Here is a 25,643-nt window from a genome sequence, read left to right on the forward strand (position 1 = left end):
TATATCGTTTTGAAATGAAAGTATTTGTTATTAGTCCTTTTAAGAATACAGTTCCCGTTTTCAATTTGAATTGAAATCACCTTCAAAGTTCATGAAGAAACTAATTTGAATTCCCCTAAAAGAATTAGAAACCATCAACTATACTATCTTTATCATCCTAAGGGCTTTTGATGCGCAAGCTAAACCGGCGTTAGCGACGACGGGACCCGTCTAGCTATTACTATTCGCATTTTTAGCTAAAACTGAGACATTTTTTCATCTTTTTGAGCCTTAATTGCTCTAATAAGAAATACAAAAATTTGTGAATCGCATGAGTATACAAGTGAAGGATGCGAATTATATAGATTATAATATCCGACATGGAAATCGGTCAGCTTAATATGATACAATATCGAATTAAGAAGAGAGTACGAGCGGTGAATAAACAAATTACAAAAGATTAAAGGGAGTAGAGAAGAGGAGGTTCTTTGTCATGATTTATTGAGGATGTTATTCTACTTTTCCTGTGATTGTAATTTTTTTATAAGAACATCCAAAATTCTGAGTTTTAAGCCTAAGAATGTTCTTATCATGTTGTTATTTTCACAATTTTTAAAGTATTTTTGTCCATTTTCCTAAGAAATTAGGTGTTTTAGAGTCTGCGAAGCCTTAAAATGTTCTTAACTTGTTCTTAATATTTAGGCCATCGAAGCCTTTTATGTTTTTATATAGTTTTTCTTATAAAAAAACAAACGTGTAATTGTTTTTCTCAGATGAGATAGAGTAGATTTATGGTAATTTATGGAAATATTTTTTGTTAGAAGTAAATAGACGATATCGCGTTTAGGTAAATGCAATGCATTCTAGTTTCTCGGGGACTCTCAAAGGAATTATAATGTCGATTATATAATGATCTGGAATAGATTATAATTCCCTTGAGGGTCCCCGAGAAACCAGAATGCATTGCATTTATCTAAACGCGATATCGTCTATTAACTAACTCATGCAAAAGAAACAACCAAATTTGGTAAGCATAAAGGCCAGTCTTTCGTCGGAACTTTTACATTAATTCCTCCATAAAAGTATGGGAAAAATCAAAATTTAATAGCCGCATTCGTTCAACATACAATTCCTCCATAAGTATGGATAAGTCTTGACCAATTAACTTAATTGCTTTCCATTACCCAATGTAATCTTCAAAAAATAAGTTTGAAATAATTTATGTACTTATTTGTTAATACTGCCTTTTGTGATTTGCAATTCATATGTGATATTAATTCGAGAAATATACTCAGAGAAATACACTCAGAGACCAACTTCAGGTGTTTTACTTATCTCTGAGCCAATCGTGATTACTTTGTATGTGGCACGTGACTTCGTCGGGGAAAAGTGATTAAATTTTGGCCAAATAACGAACCTTATTTCCGACAAAAATTTCCCCAACGATGTTTTTCCCGATAAGGAATTCAATATAAAGGTCATGTCTCCGTGAGAGGATATGCCCAGGTCAGAAGATAGTCTAGCAAGCTAGACGACTAATTTATACATAGTAGAAATAAAGCAAAAAGTAATGAATGGAACAATTTTAGTCGTCTAGAAACCTTTGTGCACTAACTCCAAACAAAAGAAAAGTGTCAATATTGCAATTATAATTCTTTCCTGCTCAAAATAATTCTTGAGAAAAAAGAATATGTGTGGATTTGTGTATTGAAAGTTTTTCATTTGAGTTGATTTCGTTTTGAGAGTTTGTTGTTGCTTGATAAATTGTTTTCTCGCTACGCAAGTTTCTGCGTAGCTAGCCCCTGTATCTATAAGGCTGGAACACCGGATTCTTCCAGTCGTTTATACAAACTAAATCCCGTATTATTATTATTATTATTAGTATTGGTATTATTAGTATTACACGCATTATAAACGACTCCAGTCTAGTCAGAAGACCGCTTTGATGTTTCTTATACAAATTTGGAATAAATATTAAATGAGCTTTTAAGCGCAATGTATAATATTAGTGGGGCATAATATTAGAACCCAGCCGATTTCGCTTTTATGTAAAAAGTCACACAGTTTTCAATAAATAGGCTGAACAAGTAGTCTAGATCATTACATTCGCCGCAGTTACAAGTCTAGTCAGATAGGTATCATAGTAATAAGAATAAACGGAAACAAATGAAATCTTTGCGAAAGGTAGAAAAAGCACATAAACACCAAGGGACAGCATGATAGATGATTCCCACTTGTAATGTATCCTTCATGACTCGATCGAAAATTATTTCCAAAATAATGGCCTAATTTCCTCTCCAAAGTGTATAAAAAGATTTCTCTTGTATTATCTATCCATTATCTTTCTCGATTTGAGAAGGCGAAAGAAGGGGGAAGCAAACTCTCAAAAAGCGATGGATCACCAAGGAAATTTACTGAGAAATTAAAAAGACAGACCTGGGCATGCAAAAACTCATAATCAAGGAATGCCCCTTCTATTTCGACTCCAGTGGAGATCCATAACATTTGTTCATAACAAGAAAACTTCACTAAACGAATCTTCCATCAGAAACATTCATGTATAATCAGATCTATTTTATACACGTTTTTTTATATAAGAACAAACTATACCTATAAGAAAATAAGGTTTCGATGGCCAAAATACTAAGAACAAGTTAAGAACATTTTAAGGCTTTGCATACTCTAAAACACCAGATTTTAAAGAAAAATGGACAAAAATATTCATAAAATGGTGTAAATAAAAATATGTTAAAAACCTTTTGAGGCTTAAAACTCAAAAAGTTAAGAACATCCAAAGGCTTCAAAAATTTTGGATGTTCTTATAAAAAACGTGTATGATGTCGAATAAGTTAGAAAGAAATTATTCTTACTTTTCCTCCGCCATAACAAGCTCGTTACAAACATTTTCCAGTGGATCCATGCTTTAACATTAATTTCTTGGCCAGTGTCCATAATCATGTTGTCTTGTTTCTTCCGTTCACAATTAACAACAATTACTTTCCAATCTAATGATTTCAATATTCCCAGATATTCCTTCTATATATTTTATTGAATATTTTCTAGCTGAAACGAGAGAGTGCAAATTAAAACTTTCAAAAAATATAGCTCAGAAAAGATGGAAGTCCTACACCATCTGATAAACTAAAAGTTCTCCTTTGTAAATACGCTTCCAATCAGCAGAGCGCACCAGTGAACGTCAAAAAACAGGACCAGAAAGTTTTTATTTTCCGTATAATATAATATATTTATTTTCGTATAAATCGAAAAAAAACAGCCTTAATATGATTTATATGAGAAATAATAATATATAGACAAGTAAAAATTCCTAAATTTTGTAAAACATATGACTGACTGATGATAAAGGAGATGGGAGATGTATTTGATATAACTAGACGAAAATCTAAATATACATGCGTTTCCTACGATGAAGTGAGCAATGAAGCGGGACAGTGAAAGCACACTCTACAAAACAAACTAAATAAGTAAAACTGTACAAATAATTATAAAGTGACTTTCACCAAGACACGAGGCAGGGAGGGTTGGGCACTACAAAGTATCACAGTGTTCTTGATAGGGAGAATTAGTAGAGACATTTTTTGTTATAAATTAGTCCAAAAAAATAATATATACAACCTTTGTGTTTACTAATACCTAAAAAGGGACTTTTCTAGAAGAGAATAGAAAATTCAAATATAAGTTCTTTGTGCGAGATAATAGAAATATTATTAAAACTCAAAATTATTTAACCCCAGCCTTATTTGATACAGCCTTATTTTAAACAAACCAATGAGAGAGCTCCACATAAAGTAACAACAGTTAGTGAGAAAGAAAAGATGATTCTTCTAAAATGACAGATTCAAAACAACAAACGTTTAAAACAAACAAACAAACAACAATAATAAATCAATTTTTTAAAAATGAGCGAAAAATTATTCTATAGAACCAAGTTAGTAAGCACAGATGAGAAAAGAGAGTAGTTATACACTCTTACGAGCGTATGTAGACTGGACCGAATTTCTTCATGTAATTTCGTATGTATTCTTTGACTTTCACTTTGACGGAATCGTTGCACGTGAGTTGTTCCTCGTTACCAACCCTCTGACGTTCTTTCATGATCAAACCGTGTGTCAGCTGAAAAGAAAAGTGAAACAAGATTATTAAGCCTCTGTGTAATTTTTTACCCTCAAAGTACTCGAATCTCCTCATCGAGAAAGGTCATTACTTGAATAAATTGTCTCAAAAGCAATGGTGTGATGATCGAGTTTGATTTCGAACAAGCATCGAAGCTAATGTTTCTTGATATCATAGATGGCTCGATTCTGATGAGGCTGGACTTTTATTGGAAGCTCGAGGATTTTCTGATAGAATTTTCATCCTTTTGACGGGGAGTTTTCTACATTATGTCACAGAAGTAACAACGAAATGCCTCTAAAAAATAAACCTAGACCTACCTTTCGAGCGAGAAATTTAAAATCATCGATGTTCTTGATTCGACCTTGCTTGCAATCGACCTTTTGATAACTATTCAGACAGTTCACCACCACTGACGATATCTAGAAGAAAAAAAAATTCAATTCAAAAGACTTTCATATTTATTTACAAACAAGGTCCATCAGGACATAAATATTGTGTAACCATGTGTAAAGCAAGAAAATTGTGTCCTGTTATTAGGACTCTAAACTCCTTATCTAGAGGTCGCGTGTACCATTCAGTTTGAAGCTAAAAGCTAGAGCTGATTGAACCTAGCGCTTTCTTTGTTTTCACGCGGTACATCTTTCGAAACCCAGCGATAGATTTAAACCTGAAGATTGTGTGAAAATCACGCGGGCCACGCGTTTTGGATGGGAAATAAGTGGAAATTCCTCTCTAGCCCCATCGTGGCTTTAAACTGAACGGTGTGTACTAGCCCCGCACAATGATAGGTTACGTAGAATTCACGAAAACAGATTAATATCTTTACTTGATATTGTATTAGAGTCAACATAGCGTCAGCCCCCCCTGCTGGTTGGGGGGGGGGTTACACCCTAAATTTTTCCCAAAAAAGGAGGGGGCTGGAAGTACACCACTTTTTTGGGGGGACCTATGTACTTGGGGGGAGCTAAAATATAATCAGTTAACGTGGGGGCTAAAAAAATTCAGCTTAATAATTGGCTTACTCAATTGGATTACTCAAATTGAAGCTCGTGAATCTGAAAAATTTTCGCCTGCGGCACAATATTTTTTAAAGAAAGTGTCCAAAATATTTTATCTTAAACTTAGAACTGAACGCAGTTTACATTAGACACCCGTTTTTTACTGGATCAATTTTTTGAAAGTGTCTAAGGTTCAAAGGTCCTGGGGGCTAACAAAAAAAATCATAAATCTTTGGGAGGACTTAAAACTCAAAGGGGACCTAATTTTTGCCTGGGACCTAAACCCAGGATGACGCTATGGTCAATAGTGATTCCCTTCAAGTGTCCCTTCAAATTTAAACAGCAACAAATCATATACTCTTAATAAAGTTCATTTCTTTTTACTTGCTCCTGTCAAAAAATTAAAGATTAAAATATTTCAAAGAATATACCTTAGTTTTGAAGGCATCACGTATCTTTTGAAGTTCAGCATCTTTAGAAGAAGAGTGAGAAATGGAAGGAGGAGTGCGTGGTCCACTCTTGTGCGTGGTGTCCGCTGCCGCTATACGTGGCGAGTCCTACATTGAAGAAGAAAAGGATAGATCAGTCGTTATTTACCAGACTAATGTCGAAGTGCTTCGCTATACATGCGTTATCACTTAAAGGTTAATCACTGGTAATGGTACGGATTTGTAACGAAAGGGGCTTAAACAAACCGCTTTCATTCACCAATCTCGTTAATGTCAAAAGGCAAGTAAGTGGTAACAAAGTCTGAGTTTGTGGGCTTTCGAAAACCACTCTCAACTAAAAAGGATGAAATTAATCTCAGATCGAAGTTTCGAAAAATAATATATTGAGTTAATATCTTCTTACCCGACTGATCTTTTTTTGACGTTTGGGCGAAGGAGGTTTATCATCAATCTTTTTCAGTGCAGGCGGTGGATCCCAAGATGTCTCCCTGAAAATGAGAAAAACAAGTTAAGTAGCGGCCAGTTGATCAAGACTAGAAAGAAACCAAAAAATCTGCGTCGACATGTTATAGAACAAACGCAATCAAAATACAGATGAAACATTCCTATAGCTTTTAAACTGTGATTTTTATGAGAATAAAATCCCTACCTGGTAACAGTATGATAATAATACACTCTACCATCAGCGTCAGTAGCAGTTTTCCAGTTTGGTGGTAATGTTTGTAAAGGTTTAGAACGAGTTGGACTCGAATTTCGTGGTGAACCGGGTGTTGAGTTCCGTGCTGTTGTGTCCGGTGTACTAGAATGTGAACCACCACCTCCAGACGCTTGTTTCAACCGTTCGGCGTTTAATAGAAGTAATTGATTGACTACGTTGAGAGTGTTAACATCCGCCGGTGCGGAAGGGTTATATGAAGGTTGGATGGGCGGGTTTGTTGTTGGCATCGAAGGATTGAAATGTTGGTTAGCCGCAGACATGGGTGGGTTTTGTCCGGGCATCACCATTCCAGGTGGAGGTATAGGAGGAACTAACCCAGTGGCTCCGCTCATTATCGACATCATGCTGGAAGGTTGGTTAGGAGTCATCATCGGGTTGAATGTCGGTGTAGGAGTGACTACTACCGGAGCACCATGTGGTGGTACCCTTTGGTTAAGGAAAGGTTGGGGTAGACCCATACTAACGGGCGGTTGAGGAGAAGGAGCACCCCAATGCGCGATACCAGCCGTGGTGTTAGAGGTATTATTATTCCAAGTGTTTTCTGTCCTATTATTATCTGTTCGATTATTATTGTCACGATTATTTTGATTGTATTTAGAGTTCCGATTATTACGATCGTTCCATGAAGTGTTCCGATCACTCCAATTATTTCCGTTCGAGTAGTTCCGAGTACGACCCCATCGGTCGGTGTCGTTGTTCCATCGGTTCCGATCACGATCTCTATCCCTGTCTCGGTCCCGATCTCGGTCACGATCGTAACTATTTTTTCGATCTCGTTCCCAACGAGAATTCCCTCGTTTGTTGTCGCTACTCCGAGAATCGCTATCGTACGATTTGTCACGATCATCATGAGAACGATCGTTGTTGCGATTTGATGACGAATCTTGTGGTTCTGGCGATTTCCTCCATTCTCGGCGACGGTCTGGAAGTTTCGGACTCGGAGGCTTTTCGTCACGACGATCGTCGGTGTCAGAATTGTCGTCAGTTTGCGAGGAGAACAAACTGAAACGAGTGTTGGAAGGGGGTGAAGAAAATTGCTGTTTCTCTGATGACGAGATTCGATTTACTGGCGTGTTCGGTGCTTTCTTCGGACTAAAATTGCAAAATAGTGCTTACATCAAGTCAATGTTTTACGTGCAAAAAAAAATAGAAAAATAGAAAAACAAAGAAACTTCAACAAAATTGAAGATGAAAATCAAAACAAATGATCTTACTTTTTCTCGTCAGAAGGCGATTGCGATCCGTCGGTGTCAGGTCTTGGTCGCCGATCCTACAAATAACGTCAAAAGCAAAATTATGAAATACTGACAGAAAAAAGTTTCAAATAGACTAGATAACAGGAGTCTGAAAGGGGCTAGATAAATATTTACCTTTTACCAGGGAAACGAGACTGAAACTCAAGTTTCTGAAATTATGTGAAATCAACTTACTGGAGTCTGAGATTTCTTTGGAATCTTGAAAACTTCCTGAAGAATAAAGAGAGAATATGATAGTAAGTGGAATTCTTTCATTAAGTCTTGTGACGAAGATCAGATAAACACTCGCACAAACATGACCAGCAGCGTCAAAAGAAATGAGAAAATTTAACGCACCTTCAACCCGCTCCATTCTTGAATGAGTGAATTTGACAGAGAGACTATTTTTTCTGAACGTTTCGAGTGTTTGTCACCGTTCGCGTCCTTTTCATCCTTCTTCTTTTTCTTCTTTTTCATTTTTCGCTCATCTTGACTTGTATCATCTTCTTGACTGTCGTCTGGTTATATGAAAGCAGTTATTTTTAGTTGCAGGTTACTCGTAGTGTAAAATTTTAACACTATCGGCTTTATCGGGGACCGCATTACACTTGAATAGCTTCAAGTATTTTATTGTGGATAGGTAAAATGCCAAACTTTATTAACGCGAAGGGCAACAAAACCTGATGTTTGAGTCTTTGCCACCAAAGACAAATCAAAGACAAATACATTAAGTTGTTATAGGGATACACCCTTAAGGCCGGTCTCCACTTGCGCGCGCTGCGATCGCAACTTTGGCTTCAATCATTTTTGCTTGGGGAAAAGATTACGTCATAAAAACGCAGCGCGCGCTTGGAAAAAAAGTTGAATGTATTTCAACTTTTTCTTCAAGCGCGCGATCGTTACGTCATATCGCACCAATGGAGTTGCTTCATTTTTCTTTTGACCAATAGCGTGGAAGCTTTGCTCGAAGAAGAGCGATCGCAGCCCGCGCAAGTGGAGACCGGCCTTTAGGATTTTATTTAAAAAAGCATCGATGAGAACGAACCTTTACTTCCGTCTTCTTTGGAGGATTCATCTTGACTGCTATTGCCGCCATCATCATTCTTCCCTTCATTATCACTACCAGACCCTACGTTGGAATTGTTGTCATCTGTACTGTTCTTTGAATCTGTGGAATTAGTAGTTGTTGCCGTGGACCATTTCTGAACTATAGCTTCTAGTTTACTGTCATCCAATTCGTTCTTGTTCGGGATGGGAATGTGTTTGAGCGTCTTCAATATCTAAATAAAAGTTGATAAACGAAAAAATAACTTTCCATAAACTTCTTATCAGTTCTTATAAAAACAGGTCAAAATATGGTGATGAAAGTGCTGCTGAAACAGCTTTCAACACTTCATTTAGAGACCTCTAAAATGATCTTATATTTGATTCATGAACTATCAAAGGAAGTAAAATAAGTCTTTTAATAATTTAACGGTATCATTTGATATACCTTCAACTGTCCCTCGAAATTCTATTGGGTTCAGAAATCAAGGAAAGATGTGAAGGCAAATTAGATGGACAGTGAGAAAAAGATACAATTCAAATATTTACAAATACCCAAACATTTCTAAACTAAACCTCGACTTTAGCGATGAAACTGAGTTTAAATTTCTCATATATCAATTCAACCAAAAATGGCAAAGATCGCCTATTGTTTGAAGTCATAAAATCACATGGGAAATTTATTCCAGTGTCGATTTCATGGTATCATTTCAACTGTCCCTCTAAATTCTATTGGGTTCAGAAATCAAGGAAAGATGTGAAGGCAAATTACACAGCCCATGAGAAAAAGACCGATGTACACTTAACAAAAACATAAAAGAGTTCTGAAATGACAGTCCGGATCTCAGTTTCCACTCCAAGTTTTAGCTAGGATTTCTCGACTAGACAGTTCAACAAATGGCTCAGTCTCCTTCCAAAAACGACTCAGCTATCCAAACTTGTGTATACAGATTAATTTGCCATTGTTTGAACCCATAAAATATCAATGAAAATTCATTCCAGTGTTAATTTCATGCTATCATTTAATATACCTTCAACTGTCCCTCGAAATTCTATTGGGTTCAGAAATCAAGGAAAGATGTGAAGGCAAATGATATAGAAAAATTAGTATACCACGGGTGCACCACAAAAATGTTTCAAACTTTAAATTCACCAGATTCGAAAAAAATTAAGCGACCATGAATAAATACCTCAATTCTGTACTTGGATTTGGTTTCCGGTGCGTCGACCATCCAGCTCCATAATAGAGTCAATCCTTTGTACCGTATGAAATTATTTAGAACATCAGTATCTGTGGTCACTTGTAGAATCTTCATCAAAACAATCCGTTCTTTAGTTGACTCCACTTTCACCATAAGCCTCAACAGTTCCAACGTTTGTTTACGATCTTCCAATTCCCAAGTATGGCCAAATATGTCGTTTAGTTCCTCTGCTAGCTGAAATTCAATATTAATGGTATAAGTAAAGTGACACTTTAATGATATTTTGACTTGTATTTCACAATAGTCGAACGTGCGCAACGCACTGGGCTCAACTTCAGTGGCTTCAAATTATTCATTGGCCCAATTGTAGACCCCCAGATATTTACCCAATGAACAAGTGTGCCAAATTTCAACCAAATCCGACCATTTTGGAGGGCTGTAGGCTGCTTCAAAGCTTTAGCCTCATTTTGGCAAAAAACTCGTCCCCAGGCCCCAAAAATCTAAATTTTTGAAAAATGCAAAAAGTACCCCCAGATATTCACCCAAGGAACAAGTGTGCAAAATTTCAGCCAGATCGAACAATTTTTGAAGTCTCCAGGCTTCCCCAAAATTTTAGCCTCGTTTTGGCGAAAAACTCGTCCCCAGGCCCCAAAAATCAAAATTTTTGAAAAATGAAAAAAACACCCCCAGATATTCACCCAAGGAACAAGTGTGCAAAATTTCAGTCAAATCGAACAATTTTTGAAGTCTCCAGGCTGCCCCAAAGTTTTAGCCTTGTTTTGGCGAAAACTCGTCCTCAGGCCCTAAAAATCAAAAATTTTGAAAAATGAAAAAAAAAACCCAGATATTCACCCAAGGAACAAGTGTGCCAAATTTCAGTCCAATCGGACCATTTTTGAAGTCTCCAGCCTGCCCCAAAGTTTTAGCCTCGTTTTGGCGAAAAACTCGTCCCCAGGCCCCAAAAATCAAAATTTTCAAAAAATGAAAAAAACACCCCCAGATATTCACCCAAGGAACAAGTGTGCCAAATTTCAGCCAAATCCAAGCATTTTTGAAGTCTCCAGGCTGCCCTAAAGTTTTTGTGACAGACAGACACACACACAGACACACAGACACACAGACATTGTCAGATTGTAGCTCAACTGAAGTTGAGAATTCTGACTTGGAAGGTTTTTATCTTCTGCTTGTAGAGTGGACGATAAATTAATAGAGCAGTTATATATAAGAGTTGACTAAGTTCTTGTTTCATACCCAAGAGTTTCATGGTACCTTCGGGAAAATCTTCAGTGAAAAAGTAATTCAAAATTCTACGTAACTTTAATTCATCATCCAAACATTCATTTATTAATTAATTCAAAAATATTAGCATTTTTATAAAAAGCCGCAAGATTAATTATTATCTGAACAAAACTTGGACAATTAAACAAATAAATTTACAGCAGATTTTTGAAATTTCTTTTTCTTCTTATCTGAACGTGATGGTGAGTCTGCCACTGAAATGAAAGGGAAGAAGAAAGCCTAGTTATGTCATTCAACAGTCTTTATAGTTTAATAATGAAAAGGTTCTTGAAAAACCATCAGATCAAAGGAGTAACCAAAGCTAGACTTTGGGAAAAATAGTTAGGTCATTCAACTGTCTTTATAATTTGATAATGAATGGGTCCTTGAAAAACCAACCGGATCAAAAGTGTAACCAAAGCTAACCTTTTGAAAATTTGGCAAGGTTTGTCATACTAGTCTTTTAACATTTATTTCTAACTTGTTCGATTTTAAAAATAACCATGGCATACAGTAGCCTAAGGTCATAGTTTTAACTTACTAATTTTCTCAAAGTATGTTGGAATAGAGGATGCTTGTTCAGTTCCAATGACACCACGACAATTGTCTGAACCACAAAAACATTCTTGAGGTTCCTCGCTAAAAAGTAGAATTGAAACTGTCTTATCAATCTTCCATTGACCAGAAGATACACAGTTGAGGCATTAGACAGACGGATACCTTGACCAAAAACTGCAATAAAATTGACTTAAAAAGTGAAAATTTTGTCATGGTAAGTGTGAGTCAGCAAAGTACCCTTCCCCCCCCCCAAAAAAAAACAAACAAAAAAAAAACAGAATTGCCAAATTGGCCGAAAATTCAATATGCCCTTAACAAGACTGTTCGGTTTGAGTTCACCATACAGTATTTGGTAGTATAACAATCAAATAACACACAAAATATGACCCCACTGTGGGGATAGACATGAAGGTAGATGTATTTAGATTATAGACATGATAGTGTAAAAAAAACTATACCCATATCTTTGAAATTGATAGTCAAAGCTGAGTTCTTCTCCAGGGTAAATGTGATGCACTGCAAAGAAGCCAACACGCAGAAAGCCATTCACTGTCCACTGAAACATAATGAAATTCAATGTTATTGTTAAGTCACTTTGCATCACCACTTTCAGTCAAGAATGAAAAAAAGCAATAAATCATGAAATAAGCTAAGTGTTTAAATACATGTTGTTACCTTTTGTGTTTCACAGTTAGGATCGCAACTGTGATTGATGAATCTTGACTTGGAGCCTTTGCGTGTTGCATCAATAATCTCGTTTTGCTTTAGAGTCATAAAGTAGAAATGGCTTATTCCATCATTGTGATAAATTTGAGTTCGCTTTTGAAATTCATGATTATCCACCACTTCACCACAATACTCCATAATGAAAGCTCCTCTGAAAAAAATCAAACAGAATTATTTTTCCAAGAAAAATTTAAGGTTAAAAATATTACGGATCAGCCATCAACAGGAAATTGGCAGAGACACAAAAAATTTTTTTCATGTGTAAAGTAAAATCATCAAACTATTTTGCTAAATATTCAATATTTAGAATCTCTAAGGACAGAATTGTAGAAGCCAGCTAGTGATCATTGGCTAATGTAGGCATGAAATTAACTTTAATGGTTTGAAATTAAATTATTCTGATAACTTACTTTCTGATTTCTTCATTTGTCCTCAGTCCCCAGCCTTTCCGTCCTGCTTTAAAAACTTCAAGATCTAAATAGCAACCCTATGGAAAAATATTCATATTCAATTTTTAATTCCGTGAGTTTTAAACAAACTTTTCTTTCAAGTTTCAGCAGGCTTGGAAAATTATGATAAAAAAAATGACAGCAAAAAAACAACAAGAGGAGTTATACAAAACGGTTTGAATACAACAAGAGACATTTTGTAAAATGACAAACAAATGAAATGTCGAGTTTGAAATCAAACATCAACCATGTGATATCTTTGACAGTAGCAAATCATTTTCAGTTAGTGTACCTTCAACTGTCCCTTGAAATTCTATTAGTAAGATATCAAGGAAAGATGTGAAGGAGTAATATCATAAATTGAAACTAGGTTATGCATTGAATAGAAACTCACCCTTTGGAAACTTCTATTGGTACAAAATTCACCAGTTGGGCAGACCTTCGCATTGCTAAGATAGAAACCATGGAAAATTGATTTTGATTGCATATGAAATAATGGTAATAAATCAAAATGAACAAAATTATTTCAAATTTCTAAAAGATAATTACCAAAACAGAATAATTTTAAGTATTTAACTAGTCTTACCATTCAATCATCAATAGTCTGTTCAGACAGTCTTCGTCACATCCAACAAAATCAGGTTCATCTAAAAAAGAATACAAATTACCCTAAGTTGATAATGTGCTGCTGATGTATTTTAAGCAGCATTGCAGGATTTTTAAGAGAAAGTATATAACAATGATAACCAGCACCTGCTTAGACCCTAGCTTAAAAGATACAATTTTCTGGGATGGATAAGGGGGATTTTAGGTTGGACATTGTCCAATGTCTTATGCAATGTCCTATGTGGCTTTTGGATTATCAATCTTACCTGGCTCAAATGGACATTCACAAGTCATGTAACGGTCTTCTCTTGATCTTGATTTTTTTCTAAAAAGTAAATTGCGTATAAGAAATCAAAAACCAACTGCAAGAAATTCATGATTTATTATTTTAGTTTAATTGGAAAATAGAGTAAGAGTTTTAACTTCTTATAAATCGTCCATTTTATGAGAAAATATTTTTGCTTTGACATCAGGAAATAACAATGAAGCTTACTTGTCAATAAGATAGGCATTTCGCTCTATGTTTTCAAATGTAGGTGGTTTATCTGGACAAAATGGGTCCACTTCAAAGCTCTTTTGATTCAGTCCAATCTTGAAGTCGTCAGACATGTTGTGTTCATCATCACTACCCACAAAGGCACTTTCATCAGCTTGTTTCTCTTTCTCTTTCTCTTTGTCAAATATATTGTCAAAAAGATTACTACTTTCCATGTCTTCTTGTTCTTTTTCACTTTCTTTACGTTGATTGTTTATTGTTTTCTCTTTCTTACTAGTCGGGAATGCTGATTCGTCTTCCATCTGGATTTCGAGACAGCTTTCAGGGCTGGAAGGGCATTCATCCATATCATCAGGTCCATTTTCTTTTGTATCTGTTTTCAGATTCAAATCATTTGGCTCTATCTTGTTTTCAACTTTTTGTTTTTCCTCATCAACAGCTGGCTTTGCCTCTGAAGGAGCTTCATCAATAGACATGTTTGCTTCCACATTCTTTTCAGCACCTTTGGTAGAAGGGACACTTTCTTCACTAGGTTTGTCAGTAGATTCTGTGATGCCATCGACAGAAAGTTCTGTTGATTTTACCGCCAAACCATCTGGCATGTAGACATCACTGCCAGCATCAGATCCATCTTCTATTTCCACACCTTCTTCAGGGCCATTTTCATTTGAAGTCTGAGCAGCATCAGTCATTCTTTTGAATACATGAAACAATCAAACCCCCTCTAGAACGAGGCCATGAATTATGAAATTATATGTTTGCTAAAAAATAAAGAACAAGTTAATCTATTAAAATATCATTCAATGAACTGGAACTGCTATTTGCTTGTGTATCCATAAGATACTGAAAATAAAGGTAGAACCATTTAAGATAATCAGGATTTTTCCTTTTAGAAACTTTAAATTCTATTACCCAGGCCTCATCCCTCTTTGACATGAGCAAGGGAACCATATTGGCCACCTCTCCTGAAAAGTTCATATCAAAACAAAAAAGGAACAAATTCATATAAGTCATGAAAATTGGAAAAAGCCGGTTTTTGATAGTTATGCCATTCTAGTAAAGATCCCATTCATCGTAAAGAAATTTTTTATTTGAAAGTGATGCAGAGTGATGGCCTCATGGAAAAAATAGATACAGTCAAATCTTTCAGGAGGGTTGTTTTTCAAAAACAATTTGTCAAAATCGAGTTCATATTTCTGATTTTTACCCTACACAAATGAGCACGCAGCCATATTCTTCAAGTACAAGACCTGTTGTATATTTTTGGAAAGCTCTCAAAAAATTAAGATTAGTGATATATTGCGAGTATAGGTGATTTCAGTACCTAACTCGAGATATTGAGCTTCCGAAAGCGCAAAAACTGGACAAAACAGCTGTTTTTAAGGATTAATATCTCGAGTTAAAGAAATCACCTATACTCGCAATATATCACTATGTCTAATCTTAATTTTTTGAGAGCTTTCCAAAAATATACAACAGGTCTCTGTTTTCTCAAGCTAAAATTTTCATTAATTTTTCACCCTATGATTTTTGCCTGAGACCTTTGTATTTGTCCGAAAATCACACCAAAGTGTCCGAAAAAAAATTGGCACCCAAGTTATTTTGATTCCCCTACCCCTTAGCTTTCCAAAAATGTATAACAAGTGCTTTGACTAAAAAAATCGAGCGACCTCAAAAAAAAACTAAAATTGTTTCTCTCATTTGGCTGCTTTTTTAATTGAAAGAATTGCAGTTAATTGAACTTCTTTTTTGATAGATGACCTTGTTCGATGAGAATAATACCAAGAATTTCATTAGAGGTTTGTTTTAAACTAGCATGAAGTTGGGTAACTTGCACAGCCATCAAATGACTGACCAATTAAGGCAGCAAAATTTCAAAATAAATGAACTACGCAGCTTTGCTCGCAGCTCTACTCTAACATTTTTGTTTTGATTTAACTTTGTATTTTAATGACCAGCCAGGTCATTCATTCAAGGGCAATGCATGTTAGCCTCCACTGATGCAAGTTACCTGATCTCACGGTATTTTACAGATCTGGTGTCAAGACAACAAAACCGAGGTTAAATGAATCTAGGGTACTTAAGTGGGGCATACTGTAAATAAGTTTTTTTAACTTTACAAAAGAACGCCACATATAAGATCTTTCAAATTCAGTATAAGAATAGAGAGAATTGATGAGAAATACACCTACACCTTAGGGTCCAGAGGGGGGTCGGTAGTAAAATCTCAGACATATATGAGTAGTAAAAGGATTTTTACGAATTTTTACATACCACCACCCAGACTCTTGGAAGAGGTATTTTACTACCCTGGTAGTAAAAGACAATTTGTCATAAAGACCACCTATTTTTTGGTTTCTTTTCAGACTGATTTTACAAAAAAAGCTAAAAAATGATTATTTCTGTGACACATTTTTCACTTTGTGCAAAAATTAATGTTTTGCCCTTAGAATTAAAGTCTTTTTTATATTGACAAAAAATCTCGAGAATTTTTTGTTTGCAGCAAACAACTTTCCAACAGAAAATTTTTTTAGAAAAGTCATCCAAAAAATTATAAGAATTACAAAAATAGCTAAAATCTGCTAAAATGTGCTAATTTTACAAGTTTTAACTACCCAGGTAGTAAAATTTTTTCAACATTTAACACATAGATACCACCCATTTTAGTATTTAACTAACCTGGGTAGTAAAATTTTTTTTCGATTTTTCGCCACACCACCACTGTAGTAAGTAAACGTCATTATGTCTGAGATTTTACTACCGACCCCCCCTGTAGGGTCACAAATTGAAACAAATAAAAGAGGTGTCATATGAAAGGTGAGATTTTACAGCTGCCCAACGGGCAAGGCACTAAAAATGCCTGGGAAATATGGTAATCTTATTGATGGAAATTAAATAAACAGTCCTCAAAGGAGCGCCACAAAGCAATCAGTAGAAGATACCACTTTTGTTTTTGTGCAGATTTTGATATAAACTTCTCATAATAGGGATTACTATTATACTTGTCAATGTGGTGCTGTGTCAACTTTTGTCAACATGTATTATTGTTGCAAAGGGAAAGATAAAAGGGGTAAGATTAGCCTAGTTTCTACGGTCAACTGCTCCAACTTGGGACGATTGGTTGAAATATGGGACTATTGATATTTGGCCTGTATTTTCACTTACTGTTAATAAATCTCTTTGACAACAAATTTGTCTTGATAACTTCACCAAGTTTATCAATCTTTCACTCATAACATGTCACGACAACTTTCACTGATCGTCACTGATAGCACGCCCTTTTTAACTTTTCTGTTTTCATTCAAAATGACCGGATGCCAATTGGAGAATTAGAGAACGCCCACACCGCCTAACCGATAGGATTAACAAATTGCAGTGGTGAAATTCCCTTAGAAAGTATACAAAACATATGCAAAAAGAAAGTATTAATATAAAACTTACATATGCATAATTGGCATTATATTGAAGACTCCTGGGAATAGAACCGCCAAAATGATCAAATCAAAACATTGTGACGTCTTAATTACTGCTTTCAGATTGCGTGTTTTGAAAGTTTGGTGTGTGTACTCCGTCTTCGTAGATTTTTTAATGGCATGAAAACAGAATATTTGTCTTTAAGAACAAATTTCTAAAAGGCTGTTTTTGTGCTGTATATATATAAATATTTCTTTTTGGATTAAGAAATTCCATCTTTTGTTGTTCTAATGATTATAATATTTATTTATAAGATGCTTTGTTGTCTTTTTAATCTTTGTGTAAACTTGCATGTGTTTTGCTGCTGCTGCTGTATACTTTCCAACTAAATGCAACCACGGCTTTTTCGTTCCTGTATTTTTGGGAAAGATCTAGTTTCTATCACCAGTTCCGCCCTTCTCCTCTTTTTTTCTATTTCCCAGGCTGCATCGTTTGAGGCGTGTGATAGCACGCGCACACCTCCACACACACCTAAAATCTTTGAGGAGAGTGATTAATCACACGCCATAAATTTGGATTTTACTACTTAAAGTTATGCATAGCACTCCTTATCACATGCCTAAGTACTTTTTAGGAGTGCGATTGACAACACGCCTGGAATTTTCAAATGACAAAGCCTGATTTCCTATCTCTAACTCTGTTTTTTCTGATTTGTGGACTTAGTTTTTCTGAATTTGACTATTTGAAGCTATTTTGCTAATTCTGAAACTATACTCCCACACCTCCTTTCGAACCACCAAATGCAAGCAGCCTTGGTTTCCAAACCCAACGCCGACGCCTTACCATTTGCTCTATCGTCGCACAGCAAAATCACCCAATTCATAACATATTATACCGAACTGGCAAAAGACGGGGGTAATGTTATTATTATGGGTAAAAGTACCCCTTTTTTAAACCTGACTGAAATTCGAGCCATTACTAGCAACCCTGCGGGGCCCAAGGCGCCGAGTATGTACCCGGCGCGGCACAGTGACAAGCCGTTACTAGCAACCCTGACCCTAACTGACAATAATCGAATCCTGACTGCCGGAAAATTACCACGGACTAGAAAGAACGAAAAAATTGAACGGGCGGAATTGCTGATTGAAACTAGTTTTCACTGTATTTTTGTATACAATTCAAGATGGCGGACGGAAAGACGAAAAGGTCTATTGTAGTACTATGTTTTGTCTGATAGTCCCAAGTTAGAGCAGTTGACGATAATCCTTATATAGAAGTTTAAGTCTAGACTGTCTGTACTTGCCAATTTCGTAGCCTTTGCATAAATCGACAATTTTCCAATTGTGTCTGAGGCACTGCACTGAGCAGATAGAAGAAGAAAGAAGGACTGAAAGAGAGATATCCTAATTCACAATCCTTAAATAACTGACTTGAAAAATCTGAAATCTTGCCTCATACAAATTGAAAATTGGCAAAGGCATCTTTGAATGGATTGTATATGACATGCTGTTTATCTCTAGGTGAAAGCTGAATCAGAATGGAATGGGAACACGATCACGAACACAAAAACAAAAGAATATTAACAACAAAAAATGGATGGAATGGGAAAGGCTCAATTTAAAAAAGTCATGTTTTTGCTTTTCACAAACAGAGAGAAGATAAAGATCATATTCTCAAAACGTTCTTGAACACAATTTTTGAAACAAATATTAAAAAATATTACCGCCGTTTTTCCACCGCTTGGAGCGTCCATCTTGCATTTTTTGTTTCGTTTTAGCGCTTGATGCTTTTCAAAGCTAACCATACTCAAAATGGTAGCCATTGCAATGCAAATGTCTAGGGCATTTTGGGAAACATCGATACCGGCAAATTCGCAGAGATCGGATGATGGGGAGGGGAGGTGCGGAAAAAAAGCGCGGGAAGGGGGATGGTGTCGGGCGGGATATGATGATGTGGTAGGTTCTTAGGTGCTTCTCAAAAACAATTTGCGTGATGATAGTATGACATCGAGTGAGTATTTCTTACCGTGAAGCTGCGATTCATCGAAGGGTCTAAACGTCGGATTCGGGCTATTATATTTTCTTTTGCTTTTCAAAACACTCCTAAACACCCCCTTAAGAAGTTAATTAAAAGTGTAAGCTCGGGGTACCCATAAAGACCTCATAAAAGTTCTCGAATGAGGTTTGGAAAATTTACAGAAAAATCCAATACAACACTCTCGACACACACACTGTGCATTAAAATAATCTCTTTTTTCAGTCGTACGAAACCGTCTACGTTAAGAGTTGAGCAAAATCGACGAGACCCATATTAGTGTAGCAAAAAGTGATACTAAAGATATTGCTTCTAATAGTATACTATGAGTCTAATAATTTGAACACTTTTTCCATCAAACTTAATTCACTATATAAATTGCAGTTAAAATAATAATTGTTAAATTAAAATCGTGAATAACCATCTCAAAATTTTTGTATTTTTAACTATCTACAATATCTAAAGTAAAAGTAAAAAAGCTTTTAACTAAATAAATATTACCAATAAATACAATCCAACCGAAAAAAACAACAAGCAGCGATTGAAGATCTCTCAAAGGGTTAGAAAAACGCAAAATTTCGTACCTAGAGCCACTTGAATCATTTTTTATTTTGCTCATGGACGCGATACAACAATTCGTGGGTGCTATCAGAATCATAAAAAAACGAACAAAGGGACTGGGTTCCAGTTTGAAAAAGGCCAAAAAAAGGAATCGAGCCTTTTTGGAAGGGAGCGATTTAAAAACACTAATACTCGTGCTCCAAAGAATTACAATTATCAAAAAATTTGAAAACCTTGTTTAAAGTGTTCGAAATCTTACAGCAGCTCTTTTAAGGATTGATTTTCGAACCAGGTTTCGATCCAAGTCCAACATAGTATCAGCTGATTGGTCACTTACAACCAATGTAGTATTTAAATTAGTCAAACGTCATCTGCAAACAATCAACTGATGAGTCCGTGATGTAATGTTGGATGACTTTGAGGTAAGATGCATTATCATGTACTGTACATCACTTTTTTCAAGTCAAAGACACATGATAATTAATCATCACTATCGTTTACCGGGGTTCTATTCACCAAATTCCTTTCAGTAGGATTTAACCAATAACTCGCTTTCACATGCTGTATATTCCAACGATTATCAATTTCAAGTTGTAACATTCCCGCTACAAGGTCTTTGGCATCTTTCGATAACATTCTACCAGTCGGCATCGGAACGTTTCGATATTTATTCCTGCATGATGCTATTTCATCTATTAAATGTTTCTTACGGCTTGATGTGAAAGGCATGTCACCAAAGAACATGTAATATAATGTCAACCCGACTTGCCACATATCTGACTTGAAGGGATCGTAGTATCCGCAATCCCGTTGTTCCGGGGCCAGGAATCCGGGCGTTCCACAACGCTCCGATGAGACAGGATTGTCTTTGGTTACGAAGGTAAAATCTTAAATGAAAACAAAATCATCTGAAGCTAAATTCATCATGTCTCGCAATTGTTTCAATGTATATTTAGGTCTGTGATTCCCAACCCTTCAGGAAGGGCCCATCAAAATAGCTATTCAAAGGGGCTTAAATATATCTAATCTATACCTAATGTGAATGGACGATATCCTCATAATGATGTGAGAGATGTAATAGTAGAAAGAAACTTTACTATGGTATGGGACTTATTCTTGTGACAGATTTTGAGTACAACACCCCTGTGTCTTTCCAAAACAACCCTTGTCACGACATGGCGTCAGAATTGGATGAAAGAGCACTATGCGAGTTAACTCACTAAAATTAATCAATTAATGAAATAGATCCTGTTAATGACTTGAACCTTAGTACCCATTTTCCTCTGTTATTGGTCGAGAGAAGTGTATCACATTATTTTCCGTGAACAAGAAATTTTAGAATTAGCACTTCATCTGGTAAAAAAGTGAGAACATGAGAAAGGTTGGACGCAAAAATTAAAAAAGTTCCCATCCGGGAAAAGTTTTTTCCTCCAACATCACATAAAAATGAATGTAGACTATAACAGTCCTAAAAGACATCGATCGAGACCAAGAAGGCAATAAGAAAACAATTACCTGCTAATTTAACTTCATTTCTTTTGGTCAGAAGTAAATTTTCAGGTTTTATATCACGGTGAGCGATTCCCAATTTATGCAGAAAATGAACAGCTTCAAAAAGTCCTCGAAATATAGATCTAGATTTATGTTCAGTCAAGGCTCCAAATTTCATTAGAGTTGATAGATCACCATTATCTACTACGTCCATAACAACATACGTGAATCCAGTCCCAGTAAAATTTTCTATCATTCTCAATATATTTTGGTTCTGAAACTTTGATATCTCACCCCAAATTTCAAGTTCCCGCGGTAAATATTTCTGCAAATATAAGTTATTATTTTCCTTGTCCATTAAAATAATCTTGATAGCTACATCGGTTTCGTGTTTCTCTGACCAGCATTTTTTAACAATACTAAAACCACCATGGCCAAGATAGTCTAATTGATTATTTCGTGGCTGTAAATGTTGTTGAATAATAGGCAAGTGAGTTTCATTCGATCCAAATTTGGCATCCAAAAGCATCATTTCCTCCCTACGATCTGTGTAAACAAACTCATTTTCACAATCATCATCACTATCTGAGTCAAATCCAGAGATCCCACTAAGCATAGGTCCATCATTTTTTCGATTACGAATTCCACTTTTCAATGCAGTTATTCCATTAAAAAGTTTTTTGAAAATATTCATGGTGGAGCCACCTCCACTGCAATTTTCACCTCTGGTTGCAGCTACCATTTTTCCTCTTTCGAATTTCTAAACAAAAATAAAGATTTTATGAAGACATTGCAATGCACTTTTCGTAAACATTCGAAAATTCGCGCGTCCTCATATCCACTCTCCCCCCTCCCACGGGGGACCCTCATCTACTCTCCCGCGTGCACCACTCTCAATCTAGCTCGCGACCGCCTTCAAGCCAAATACCACACACTTGCTCGGATGGCTGTCAATAACCATCATGGTTTAACCCACTGAACCCACTTTCACTTGGGATGAATTTTAATTTTCGTAGAATCCCAGTGGAAACAAAGAAGCAAATTTGCCCACCAATGGTTCAAATGGTAGTAATTTTCAATCTTAAGCTTAGGAAAAGATAGAACAGCTATTTTGAACCGTTTTTTGTTCAGTTACACAGGAATTGAGTACCTCTGAATACAAAAATATAACCTTAAAGAAATAAGAATCTTCTTATCCAATGTGACCACCATGTCAAACTTAAAGAAAAAAACCTTCAATCAATACAAACTGAACTAAAAATCTTTCTGATTACAATAAACCGTTTAGTTTTTCCCTCATTATCAGTATGAGCTCGTAAAACCATTAATTACATCCATCGTTGTTAATTAACTCCGTCATCCTTGGCAATTAAGCAACGTAAAACAAGCTTTTGTCAGCATATAATAGTAGGGTTGCCTCATGGTTGTCACGTTCAACTTAGTTTCTGTTGTTATGAAAGTATGTTTGTGAAACTTTTGGAATGCAATACTAATTGATTACAGGTGGAGGCCTTGCTTTCCAAGTATGGCATGTTTCATTTCACCAAGTGGGCTAAATGGTAGTAGACGTCACGTGTATGCATTAGCGTGCATCGTTATGATTTGTTTTACGACGAAATGAGCACAGTATCGACAGGTTATGAAAACACACAGGAGGGTCTGTATTATAAACGCTGCCTTGCCAAATCAATGAAAAAGATAAATCAGAAATTGTCCAGAGAGCAGCGAAAAAATACAGATGTATATGCATGAATACTTGTTCCATAGTTTAATTTAAAAAATACACTAGGCTGAATAATTTCCACCAGTGTCACTGAGACATGGATGTAGTAAGAACGTTTCTATCCGTCCTAAACACATTCAATCAATCACTCGCTCGTGTACTACAGTACAATATGCCAGAGTGTGTCTCACGTATAACGTAGCGTACGGCAATGAATTTTCCCGTTAGATATCGGGTATGTTTACCGACAAATACAACAGAGGAGAAGTTTGAAAACCTTCGATCGTTCAGAAAGATTCCATTGACCTTCCAACTTAACGAAATACTACTGATACGAAAACAGCCGGGTAACAGCATGAAACAGAATCGTTACTATGTCTCACTGTCACCAAATAATATCTACGAAAGCTGTGATCGTGTTTCATAAATTCAACATTTACACACACAAAACATACACAGATCTCGCAATTCAAACATTTCCGAGATGATCTCAGTGTTCTGCTACTAAATAAAGATAAGAAGACATTGTTGAAAAAAAATACATATTTCATCGTGCGGTCCAGTAGATTATCAGAAAGATTAGAATGACGCAAAAAAAATCTTTGGAAATAACATGTTCCGTTGATCAACATAACACGACATACCATACAAAACTGATGACGAAAAATAAACATAACTAATGACAACGTCATGGTATTTCAGAGGTTGAATACATTCTTTTGGGTGACATACCTTTCCACCATGCAAACATGATAACGATTTAGAATTGCGTTCGTTGAAAATAGGTCAAAGTCTAAGCAATAGATTATATTTTTCTTGTCTAATCACCATGCGAATCTCCTAGTCAATTTTGCAATGACATCGATACAACTGAGTTCCCTTTTTAACTAGAACCTCTATAACTGAGGGGGGGCGTACGGGGGTCGTAGACACCGAAATACCGACGCATATTTCTTGGATTACCGTCAACACCGACAGCGAAATTTGGTAAAATCTTCTATTTTGTCACCGCATGGCATGTTTGACACCGAAATAACGTCACTTTTTTCTCAAACACGGAAACACCGACAGAAAAAAGGGTTAATACCGTCACACCGTCAAACCTGTACGCCCCCCCTCCCTATAACTCGAATGTCTTCTGAACTCGAACAAGTTTTATGGTCCCTTCAGCTAATAATGCCTTAAAATAAACATTACTCTGTAACTCTGTAACTGAAAGAATTTGTGTTGCTCGTGCGTGTTCGAGTTATGAAAACTCCACTGTAGTACCATTTAATTGTGAAATTTCCATTTAGAATCCTACCAGCCTCGTCCTCGTGTATTTTAGGCTTTATTTACGTTACTGATTGACGCCAAAGAATAACAGACAATGTCAGGGTATCATCTAGCGCTATCAGTAAGCAATAAAAAAACTGATGATACACAGAGAAAGAGGTTGGAATCCTTCAAAAAAGCAAAAGATTTCAAAGGAATCCCACGTAAGTTTTGTCCTAAATTCGTCGTCAATCAAAAAAAGTACTCAATTATTTCAATTCATAAATTGATAATACTAAAATTTGACTAAGTACCTACACATTCAAGATAACGCGAGTCTTATGAAGAGAGCAGTCATCATATCGTACCCAACGTAATAAATTTTATAAAGCAGATCAAAATATTGACTCAAGATGTATCTATGTTATACCAAAATGATAGAAAAAGCGAAAGAAAGATAATTTTTGTAAATTCGAAACTAGAGTTTTGATATAATCTATGAATGAAAGTCAATGATCTGTGTTATGAAAAGGATTGATACATTATGATGAAAGCTCTTGAGAGAGATTAAAAAAATCGATTCCCTTTTATATCATCAAATGTTCCCCTCTCATGAAGGTCAAGTTTCATAATGCAGCTTTTATTTTGATTTGCAACAAACCGTTTTACAATAGTCTATATTTAGGGGTCATTCAAAAAGCTATTTGGCAGATATATGTCATTTATGTTGATTTTTATTGCTTCCCACTCCCAGTTCCCAGTAGGCTGCTGGTATCCACTAACGGATTCGTGCTCCCTATACTACATGGGGTTTTGTAGAGGTCTATGCGATTCAGACTAAGTTCCCAGAGTTCCAAATAACACTCTAGTCTCAATGCCCCGGTGACAATATTTTGGCCGGTAGCAAATTGACATAAAGTAAGTAATGGAAAATCAATTGTTTTATAGAGTCTGGATTTTGCATTCAATCGATTACAGCTTAGAATCCAGTAAGAGGATATTAAAATCAAAGAAACCTTCCCAGTGAAAATTTAGGTTTAGTGGATTTTTCAATTACGGGATGAGATTTCAGCAAGTATTTTCCCATTAGAATAATTTTCGTCAACAAATTTCTTCTAAAAATCATACCGAGGTCCTAACCATTTTAGGGTCTTTTGAAATGTAAAATTATCAGTTTTTTGTTTCCTTCCTCTATTTCTACACGTTTGGAACAATACTTGATCTATTTTGACCATCAATTAACACAAAAAATAATTTAAAGATAATTTAAGAATCACTTAAATTGGAATATTTC

General features: G+C 35.8%; 2 protein-coding genes across 2 annotated transcripts; both read right to left on the minus strand.

Annotated features, from left to right (window-relative positions):
• Positions 1-3,897: 3,897 nt before the first annotated feature.
• Positions 3,898-19,034, minus strand: LOC136815572 (histone-lysine N-methyltransferase SETD2-like). Its single transcript, XM_067072026.1, has 20 exons — positions 19,010-19,034; positions 13,870-14,633; positions 13,643-13,701; positions 13,357-13,417; positions 13,165-13,219; positions 12,732-12,808; positions 12,271-12,472; positions 12,054-12,151; positions 11,579-11,676; positions 11,197-11,252; positions 9,748-9,993; positions 8,559-8,793; positions 7,871-8,031; positions 7,709-7,744; positions 7,493-7,548; positions 6,210-7,370; positions 5,964-6,048; positions 5,543-5,668; positions 4,431-4,532; positions 3,898-4,110 (listed from the first exon to the last, which is right to left on the minus strand). Exons 2-20 carry the CDS (start codon positions 14,562-14,564, stop codon positions 3,967-3,969), a joined length of 3,753 nt encoding a protein of 1,250 aa, XP_066928127.1. The 5' UTR covers positions 14,565-14,633; positions 19,010-19,034; the 3' UTR covers positions 3,898-3,966.
• Positions 19,035-20,361: 1,327 nt separating this feature from the next.
• Positions 20,362-22,114, minus strand: LOC136815617 (testis-specific serine/threonine-protein kinase 3-like). Its single transcript, XM_067072071.1, has 2 exons — positions 21,397-22,114; positions 20,362-20,768 (listed from the first exon to the last, which is right to left on the minus strand). Exons 1-2 carry the CDS (start codon positions 22,112-22,114, stop codon positions 20,362-20,364), a joined length of 1,125 nt encoding a protein of 374 aa, XP_066928172.1.
• Positions 22,115-25,643: the final 3,529 nt, after the last annotated feature.

Source organism: Clytia hemisphaerica, unplaced genomic scaffold (genome assembly GCF_902728285.1).
Source record: "Clytia hemisphaerica strain Z4C2 unplaced genomic scaffold, Clytia hemisphaerica genome assembly, whole genome shotgun sequence".
In the NCBI taxonomy this organism is placed as follows: domain Eukaryota; kingdom Metazoa; phylum Cnidaria; class Hydrozoa; order Leptothecata; family Clytiidae; genus Clytia; species Clytia hemisphaerica.

Coding starts and splice junctions, on each gene's coding strand:
- LOC136815572 (XM_067072026.1), bottom strand. CDS start 14,564: ATGACTGATGCTGCTCAGACTTCAAATGAAAATGGCCCTGAAGAAGGT. Junction 13,220..13,356: donor AGACTATTGATGATTGAATG/GTAAGACTAGTT, acceptor TTTCTATCTTAG/CAATGCGAAGGTCTGCCCAA. Junction 7,745..7,870: donor AAGAATGGAGCGGGTTGAAG/GTGCGTTAAATT, acceptor TTTATTCTTCAG/GAAGTTTTCAAGATTCCAAA.
- LOC136815617 (XM_067072071.1), bottom strand. CDS start 22,114: ATGGTAGCTGCAACCAGAGGTGAAAATTGCAGTGGAGGTGGCTCCACC. Junction 20,769..21,396: donor AAATGAAGTTAAATTAGCAG/GTAATTGTTTTC, acceptor TTTTCATTTAAG/ATTTTACCTTCGTAACCAAA.